Below are 10,616 nucleotides of genomic sequence, written 5' to 3' on the forward strand. Positions count from 1 at the left end.
CACTTTCACAGAGCTGTCTGCCACCATTACAAAGTGTAGTTTTAACTGTGCACTTTCACAGGGCTGTCTGCCACCATTACAAAGTGTAGTTTTAACTGTGCACTTTCACAGGGCTGTCTACCACCATTACAAAGTTTAGTTTTCACTGTGCACTTTCACAGGACTGTCTACCACCATTACAAAGTGTAGTTTTAACTGTGCACTTTCACAGGGCTGTCTGCCACCAGTACAAAGTGTAGTTTTAACTGTGCACTTTCACAGGGCTGTCTACCACCATTACAAAGTTTAGTTTTCACTGTGCACTTTCACAGGACTGTCTACCACCATTACAAAGTGTAGTTTTAACTGTGCACTTTCACAGGGCTGTCTGCCACCAGTACAAAGTGTAGTTTTAACTGTGCACTTTCACAGGGCTGTCTGTCACCATTACAAAGTGTAGTTTTAACTGTGCACTTTCACAGGGCTGTCTGTCACCATTACAAAGTTATATGTATTTTCCACTGTGCACTTTCACAGCACTGTCTGCCACCATTACAAAGTTATATGTAGTTTCCACTGTGCACTTTCACAGGGCTGTCTACCACCATTACAAAGTGTAGTTTTAACTGTGCACTTTCACAGGGCTGTCTGCCACCATTACAAAGTGTAGTTTTAACTGTGCACTTTCACAGGGCTGTCTACCACCATTACAAAGTGTAGTTTTAACTGTGCACTTTCACAGGGCTGTCTGCCACCATTATAAAGTGTACTTTTAACTGAGCACTTTCACAGGGCTGCCTGCCACCATTACAAAGTGTAGTTTTAACTGTGCACTTTCACAGAGCTGTCTGCCACCATTACAAAGTGTAGTTTTAACTGTGCACTTTCACAGGGCTGTCTACCACCATTACAAAGTTTAGTTTTCACTGTGCACTTTCACAGGACTGTCTACCACCATTACAAAGTGTAGTTTTAACTGTGCACTTTCACAGGGCTGTCTGTCACCATTACAAAGTGTAGTTTTAACTGTGCACTTTCACAGGGCTGTCTGCCACCATTACAAAGTGTAGTTTTAACTGTGCACTTTCACAGGGCTGTCTGTCACCATTACAAAGTGTAGTTTTAACTGTGCACTTTCACAGGGCTGTCTGTCACCATTACAAAGTTATATGTATTTTCCACTGTGCACTTTCACAGGGCTGTCTGTCACCATTACAAAGTGTAGTTTTAACTGTGCACTTTCACAGGGCTGTCTGCCAACATTACAAAGTTATATGTAGTTTCCACTGTGCACGTTCACAGGGCTGTCTACCACCATTACAAAGAGTAGTTTTAACTGTGCACTTTCACAGGGCTGTCTACCACCATTATAAAGTGTAGTTTCCACTGTGCACGTTCACAGGGCTGTCTACCACCATTACAAAGTGTAGTTTTAACTGTGCACTTTCACAGGGCTGTCTGCCACCATTACAAAGTGTAGTTTTAACTGTGCACTTTCACAGGGCTGTCTGCCACCATTACAAAGTGTAGTTTTAACTGTGCACTTTCACAGGGCTGTCTGCCGCCATTACAAAGTGTAGTTTTAACTGTGCACTTTAACAGGGCTGTCTGCCGGAAACTGCCCATAGATCCGAAGTCCCGTTAGTCCGAACATGCACTGCTCCCGTGCTTGCGGTTAGGTTTAGGTTAGGGTTAGAGATAGGGATAGTAATTTCGGAACAATGAACCTTCTGACTAATGACACGGCACCCTGTCTGCCACCATTACAAAGTGTAGTTTTAACTGTGCACTTTCACAGGACTGTCTACCACCATTACAAAGTGTAGTTTTAACTGTGCACTTTCACAGGGCTGTCTACCACCATTACAAAGTGTAGTTTTAACTGTGCACTTTCACAGGACTGTCTGTCACCATTACAAAGTGTAGTTTTAACTGTGCACTTTCACAGGGCTGTCTGCCACCATTATAAAGTGAAGTTTTAACTGAGCACTTTCACAGGGCTGTCTGACACCAGTACAAAGTGTAGTTTTAACTGTGCACTTTCACAGGGCTGTCTGTCACCATTACAAAGTGTAGTTTTAACTGTGCACTTTCACAGGGCTGTTTGTCACCATTACAAAGTGTAGTTTTAACTGAGCACTTTCACAGGGCTGTCTGCCACCATTACAAAGTGTATTTTCCACTGTGCACTTTCACAGCACTGTCTGCCACCATTACAAAGTTATATGTAGTTTCCACTGTGCACTTGCACAGGGCTGTCTACCACCATTACAAAGTGTAGTTTTAACTGTGCACTTTCACAGGGCTGTCTGCCACCATTACAAAGTGTAGTTTTAACTGTGCACTTTCACAGGGCTGTCTGCCACCATTACAAAGTGTAGTTTTAACTGTGCACTTTCACAGGGCTGTCTGCCGGAAACTGCCCATAGATCCGAAGTCCCGTTAGTCCGAACATGCACTGCTCCCGTGCTTGCGGTTAGGTTTAGGTTTGCTCCCGTGCTTGCGGTTAGGTTTAGGTTAGGGTTAGAGATAGGGATAGTAATTTCGGAACAATGAACCTTCTGACTAATGACACGGCACCCTGTCTGCCACCATTACAAAGTGTAGTTTTAACTGTGCACTTTCACAGAGCTGTCTGCCACCATTACAAAGTGTAGTTTTAACTGTGCACTTTCACAGGGCTGTCTGCCACCATTACAAAGTGTAGTTTTAACTCTGCACTTTCACAGGACTGTCTGTCACCTTTACAAAGTTTAGTTTTCACTGTGCACTTTCACAGGACTGTCTGCCACCATTACAAAGTGTAGTTTTAACTGTGCACTTTCACAGGACTGTCTGTCACCATTACAAAGTGTAGTTTTAACTGTGCACTTTCACAGGGCTGTCTGCCACCATTATAAAGTGTAGTTTTAACTGAGCACTTTCACAGGGCAGTTTACCACCATTACAAAGTGTAGTTTTAACTGTGCACTTTCACAGGGCTGTCTGCCACCATTACAAAGTGTAGTTTTAACTGTGCACTTTCACAGGGCTGTCTGCCACCATTACAAAGTGTAGTTTTCACTGTAAACTTTCACAGGGCTGTCTGCCACCATTACAAAGTTATATGTAGTTTCCACTGTGCACTTTCACAGCACTGTCTGCCACCATTACAAAGTTATATGTAGTTTCCACTGTGCACTTTCACAAGGCTGTCTGCCGGAAACTGCCCATAGATCCGAAGTCCCGTTAGTCCGAACATGCACTGCTCCCGTGCTTGCGGTTAGGTTTAGGTTTGCTCCCGTGCTTGCGGTTAGGTTTAGGTTAGGGTTAGAGATAGGGATAGTAATTTCGGAACAGTGAACCTTCTGACTAATGACACGGCACCCTGTCTGCCACCATTACAAAGTGTAGTTTTAACTGTGCACTTTCACAGGGCTGTCTGCCACCATTACAAAGTGTAGTTTTAACTGTGCACTTTCACAGGGCTGTCTGCCACCATTACAAAGTGTAGTTTTAACTGTGCACTTTCACAGGACTGTCTGTCACCTTTACAAAGTTTAGTTTTCACTGTGCACTTTCACAGGACTGTCTGCCACCATTACAAAGTGTAGTTTTAACTGTGCACTTTCACAGGACTGTCTGTCACCATTACAAAGTGTAGTTTTAACTGTGCACTTTCACAGGGCTGTCTGCCACCATTACAAAGTGTAGTTTTAACTGTGCACTTTCACAGGGCTGTCTGCCACCATTACAAAGTGTAGTTTTAACTGTGCACTTTCACAGGGCTGTCTGCCACCATTACAAAGTGTAGTTTTAACTGTGCACTTTCACAGGGCTGTCTGCCACCATTACAAAGTGTAGTTTTAACTCTGCACTTTCACAGGACTGTCTGCCACCATTACAAAGTGTAGTTTTAACTGTGCACTTTCACAGGGCTGTCTGCCACCATTACAAAGTGTAGTTTTCACTGTAAACTTTCACAGGGCTGTCTGTCACCATTACAAAGTTATATGTAGTTTCCACTGTGCACTTTCACAGCACTGTCTGCCACCATTACAAAGTTATATGTAGTTTCCACTGTGCACTTTCACAGGGCTCTGCCACCATTACAAAGTATAGTTTTCACTGTGCACTTTCACAGGACTGTCTACCACCATTACAAAGTGTAGTTTTAACTGTGCACTTTCACAGGGCTGTCTGCCACCATTACAAAGTGTAGTTTTAACTGTACACTTTCACAGGGCTGTCTACCACCATTACAAAGTGTAGTTTTAACTGTGCACTTTCACAGGGCTGTCTGTCACCATTACAAAGTGTAGTTTTAACTGTGCACTTTCACAGGGCTGTCTGCCACCATTATAAAGTGTAGTTTTAACTGAGCACTTTCACAGGGCTGTCTGCCACCATTACAAAGTGTAGTTTTAACTGTGCACTTTCACAGGGCTGTCTGTCACCATTACAAAGTGTAGTTTTAACTGTACACTTTCACAGGGCTGTCTGTCACCATTACAAAGTGTAGTTTTAACTGTGTAAAGAATCGATTTGAGTTAGAATCGCGATTCTAATGCCGTCCGATTCAGAATCGATTCTCATTTTCCTTTTTTTTCTTTTTTTTTTGCACAAAATGTGTGCAAGAAAAAAAGAAAGAAAAAAAAGGCCATAATGCATTGCATGCACAGGTACATTTAATGTACCTGTGCATGCAATGCATTATGGCCTGGGTTTCTGCATAGTGCATTTACTACCAGCTAAGCTAAGCCTGCCAATTGTATTTATTTTACACCTGTTTTAATACTAATGTATTGTTCTGGTATTGAGTGAGAAGAGATTTTGTAACTTTTGTACTGGTTCAAATTTGTGCAAGCTAAATAAATGAGACATGTTCTTACTCTTGGATTTAACCTTTGTGTGTTTAAATCATTCAGTTGATAAAACCTTTACAATTATACAAGCGTTTTACTAAATGTTCTCTGCTTTCATGCCAGAAGACTGGAGTAGATCATGCTAAAATTCTATTTAATTGTTTTTAATAAAATAAAATAAAACTGCTTTAGAATCGAAAAAAATCTTTTTTGAATCGAGAATCGGAAAAATCGAAAAGATCGTTTTTGAATCGTCACCCTAAGAATCGGAATCGAATCGTGGGACACCTAAAGATTTGCAGCCCTACTTTTTTGTTGGTGTTCAGAGATTTCAATAAAATGTTGCTCCATATTGTTCGGCATTCTTTTAATTGCGTCCCAATCTTTATTTTTTTGTAATATAGTTTCTAATTTGTAAATATCTATATAAATCTGTTGGCGGCAGGTCATAGCTATCTTGGAGTTGTGCGAAAGATTTAAATGCATTCCCATCAAACAATTGGTTGATTGTAATCAAACCTCTTTCCGCCCATCTTTTATATGCTATTTATCCCATTCTGAACAGGAACCCATTTTGGTGTTAGCACTATGTCGTGCTTTAGCTATTTAAAAATACCAGATCTACAAGCTTGTATCGCGCCACCGAGTGGCGCGATACAAGCTTGTAGTTCTGCTATTTTTGCAAAAATCGAAGAACGACTGACATTAGAGAAACATAGCTTTATCAGAAAACTGTCAGGATGTAGAAGACGTTTATAGAAATCTGATCTCAGGTCAGAATGGTAAACTGTCAGGATGTAGAAGACGTTTATAGAAATCTGATCTCAGGTCAGAATGGGTTATTTACAAGCTCGTGTCGTGGCACTCGGTGAGTCTGTGCCGCGCTACGATGGTGATGTGTGGGTTATGGTTACGCTGGGGCAGAGTAAACAGGGATGGTCCAGGTCTCTGTGGTATGGTGTGGTGGTGCTGACCTGTGGTATGGTGATGTGGGTGACCTCCCCTCTGCCCAGGTAGAGGGTCTCTGTGGTATGGTGTGGTGGTGCTGACCTGTGGGATGGTGATGTGGGTGACCTCCCCTCTGCCCCAGGTATAGAGGGTCTCTGTGGTATGGTGTGGTGGTGCTGACCTGTGGGATGGTGATGTGGGTGACCTCCCCTCTGCCCCAGGTATAGAGGGTCTCTGTGGTATGGTGTGGTGGTGCTGACCTGTGGGATGGTGATGTGGGTGACCTCCCCTCTGCCCAGGTAGAGGGTCTCTGTGGTATGGTGTGGTGGTGCTGACCTGTGGTATGGTGATGTGGGTGACCTCCCCTCTGCCCAGGTAGAGGGTCTCTGTGGTATGGTGTGGTGGTGCTGACCTGTGGTATGGTGATGTGGGTGACCTCCCCTCTGCCCAGGTAGAGGGTCTCTGTGGTATGGTGTGGTGGTGCTGACCTGTGGGATGGTGATGTGGGTGACCTCCCCTCTGCCCCAGGTATAGAGGGTCTCTGTGGTATGGTGTGGTGGTGCTGACCTGTGGGATGGTGATGTGGGTGACCTCCCCTCTGCCCCAGGTATAGAGGGTCTCTGTGGTATGGTGTGGTGGTGCTGACCTGTGGGATGGTGATGTGGGTGACCTCCCCTCTGCCCCCTGCCCCTCCTGGGGCAGAGTAAACCGGGATGGTCCAGGTCTCCCCTGTAGGACTAGTGATGGTTCCTGTGGCGCTGTAGAGGTGAGAGCTGTCCACCGTCAGGAGGTCTGGTCGCAGCTGGACGTAGCTCTGCTGATGACCCTGAGGAGACGCGATACATCACATTACAACATGTCCACTACAACCACCACATTACAACACCACTACAACCACCACATTACAACATGTCCCACTACAACCACCACATTACAACATGTCCCACTACAACCACCACATTACAACATGTCCCACTACAACCACCACATTACAACATGTCCCACTACAACCACCACATTACAACATGTCCCACTACAACCACCACATTACAACACCACTACAACCACCACATTACAACATGTCCCACTACAACCACCACATTACAACATGTCCCACTACAACCACCACATTACAACATGTCCCACTACAACCACCACATTACAACACCACTACAACCACCACATTACAACATGTCCCACTACAACCACCACATTACAACACCACTACAACCACCACATTACAACATGTCCCACTACAACCACCACATTACAACACCACTACAACCACCACATTACAACATGTCCCACTACAACCACCACATTACAACATGTCCCACTACAACCACCACATTACAACACCACTACAACCACCACATTACAACATGTCCCACTACAACCACCACATTACAACATGTCCCACTACAACCACCACATTGCAACATGTCCCACTACAACCACCACATTACAACATGACCCACTACAACCACCACATTACAACACCACTACAACCACCACATTACAACATGTCCCACTACAACCACCACATTACAACATGTCCCACTACAACCACCACATTACAACACCACTACAACCACCACATTACAACATGACCCACTACAACCACCACATTACAACATGTCCCACTACAACCACCACATTACAACATGACCCACTACAACCACCACATTACAACATGTCCCACTACAACCACCACATTACAACATGTCCCACTACAACCACCACATTACAACATGACCCACTACAACCACCACATTACAACACCACTACAACCACCACATTACAACATGTCCCACTACAACCACCACATTACAACATGTCCCACTACAACCACCACATTACAACATGTCCCACTACAACCACCACATTACAACATGACCCACTACAACCACCACATTACAACACCACTACAACCACCACATTACAACACCACTACAACCACCACATTACAACACCACTACAACCACCACATTACAACATGTCCCACTACAACCACCACATTACAACACCACTACAACCACCACATTACAACACCACTACAACCACCACATTACAACACCACTACAACCACCACATTACAACATGTCCCACTACAACCACCACATTACAACACCACTACAACCACCACATTACAACATGACCCACTACAACCACCACATTACAACACCACTACAACCACCACCACATTACAACACCACTACAACCACCACATTACAACATGTCCCACTACAACCACCACATTACAACATGTCCCACTACAACCACCACATTACAACATGACCAACTACAACCACCACATTACAACACCACTACAACCACCACATTACAACATGTCCCACTACAACCACCACATTACAACATGTCCCACTACAACCACCACATTACAACATGTCCCACTACAACCACCACATTACAACATGACCCACTACAACCACCACATTACAACATGTCCCACTACAACCACCACATTACAACACCACTACAACCACCACATTACAACATGACCCACTACAACCACCACATTACAACATGACCCACTACAACCACCACATTACAACATGACCCACTACAACCACCACATTACAACATGACCCACTACAACCACCACATTACAACATGACCCACTACAACCACCACATTACAACATGACCCACTACAACCACCACATTACAACACCACTACAACCACCACATTACAACACCACTACAACCACCACATTACAACATGTCCCACTACAACCACCACATTACAACATGACCCACTACAACCACCACATTACAACATGACCCACTACAACCACCACATTACAACATGTCCCACTACAACCACCACATTACAACATGACCCACTACAACCACCACATTACAACACCACTACAACCACCACATTACAACATGTCCCACTACAACCACCACATTACAACATGACCCACTACAACCACCACATTACAACATGACCCACTACAACCACCACATTACAACATGACCCACTACAACCACCACATTACAACACCACTACAACCACCACATTACAACATGACCCACTACAACCACCACATTACAACATGTCCCACTACAACCACCACATTACAACACCACTACAACCACCACATTACAACATGACCCACTACAACCACCACATTACAACATGTCCCACTACAACCACCACATTACAACACCACTACAACCACCACATTACAACATGTCCCACTACAACCACCACATTACAACACCACTACAACCACCACATTACAACACCACTACAACCACCACATTACAACATGACCCACTACAACCACCACATTACAACATGACCCACTACAACCACCACATTACAACATGTCCCACTACAACCACCACATTACAACACCACTACAACCACCACATTACAACATGTCCCACTACAACCACCACATTACAACATGTCCCACTACAACCACCACATTACAACATGTCCCACTACAACCACCACATTACAACACCACTACAACCACCACATTACAACATGACCCACTACAACCACCACATTACAACACCACTACAACCACCACATTACAACACCACTACAACCACCACATTACAACATGTCCCACTACAACCACCACATTACAACATGTCCCACTACAACCACCACATTACAACACCACTACAACCACCACATTACAACATGTCCCACTACAACCACCACATTACAACACCACTACAACCACCACATTACAACACCACTACAACCACCACATTACAACATGACCCACTACAACCACCACATTACAACATGTCCCACTACAACCACCACATTACAACATGTCCACTACAACCACCACATTACAACATGTCCCACTACAACCACCACATTACAACATGACCCACTACAACCACCACATTACAACATGTCCCACTACAACCACCACATTACAACACCACTACAACCACCACATTACAACATGTCCCACTACAACCACCACATTACAACACCACTACAACCACCACATTACAACATGTCCCACTACAACCACCACATTACAACACCACTACAACCACCACATTACAACACCACTACAACCACCACATTACAACATGACCCACTACAACCACCACATTACAACACCACTACAACCACCACATTACAACATGTCCCACTACAACCACCACATTACAACACCACTACAACCACCACATTACAACACCACTACAACCACCACATTACAACATGTCCCACTACAACCACCACATTACAACATGACCCACTACAACCACCACATTACAACATGTCCCACTACAACCACCACATTACAACATGTCCCACTACAACCACCACATTACAACATGTCCCACTACAACCACCACATTACAACATGTCCCACTACAACCACCACATTACAACATGTCCACTACAACCACCACATTACAACATGTCCCACTACAACCACCACATTACAACACCACTACAACCACCACATTACAACATGACCCACTACAACCACCACATTACAACATGTCCCACTACAACCACCACATTACAACACCACTACAACCACCACATTACAACATGTCCCACTACAACCACCACATTACAACACCACTACAACCACCACATTACAACACCACTACAACCACCACATTACAACATGACCCACTACAACCACCACATTACAACATGACCCACTACAACCACCACATTACAACATGTCCCACTACAACCACCACATTACAACACCACTACAACCACCACATTACAACATGTCCCACTACAACCACCACATTACAACATGTCCCACTACAACCACCACATTACAACATGTCTCACTACAACCACCACATTACAACA

General features: G+C 44.2%; 1 protein-coding gene across 1 annotated transcript in view; it reads right to left on the reverse strand.

The window, feature by feature from the left end:
- The window catches only part of LOC310862174 (transcriptional regulator QRICH1-like), a gene marked incomplete at both ends in the record, with an annotated part of 91,888 nt that overhangs the window by 61,627 nt on the left and 19,645 nt on the right, over positions 1-10,616 (reverse strand). The window contains one exon of the mRNA XM_083769907.1: positions 6,418-6,597. Coding sequence (XP_083626033.1) covers positions 6,418-6,597 — 180 coding nt within the window. The remainder of the gene's footprint in view (positions 1-6,417; positions 6,598-10,616) is intronic.

Source organism: Protomyctophum parallelum (genome assembly GCF_964188405.1).
Source record: "Protomyctophum parallelum genome assembly, chromosome: 7".
Taxonomy (NCBI): domain Eukaryota; kingdom Metazoa; phylum Chordata; class Actinopteri; order Myctophiformes; family Myctophidae; genus Protomyctophum; species Protomyctophum parallelum.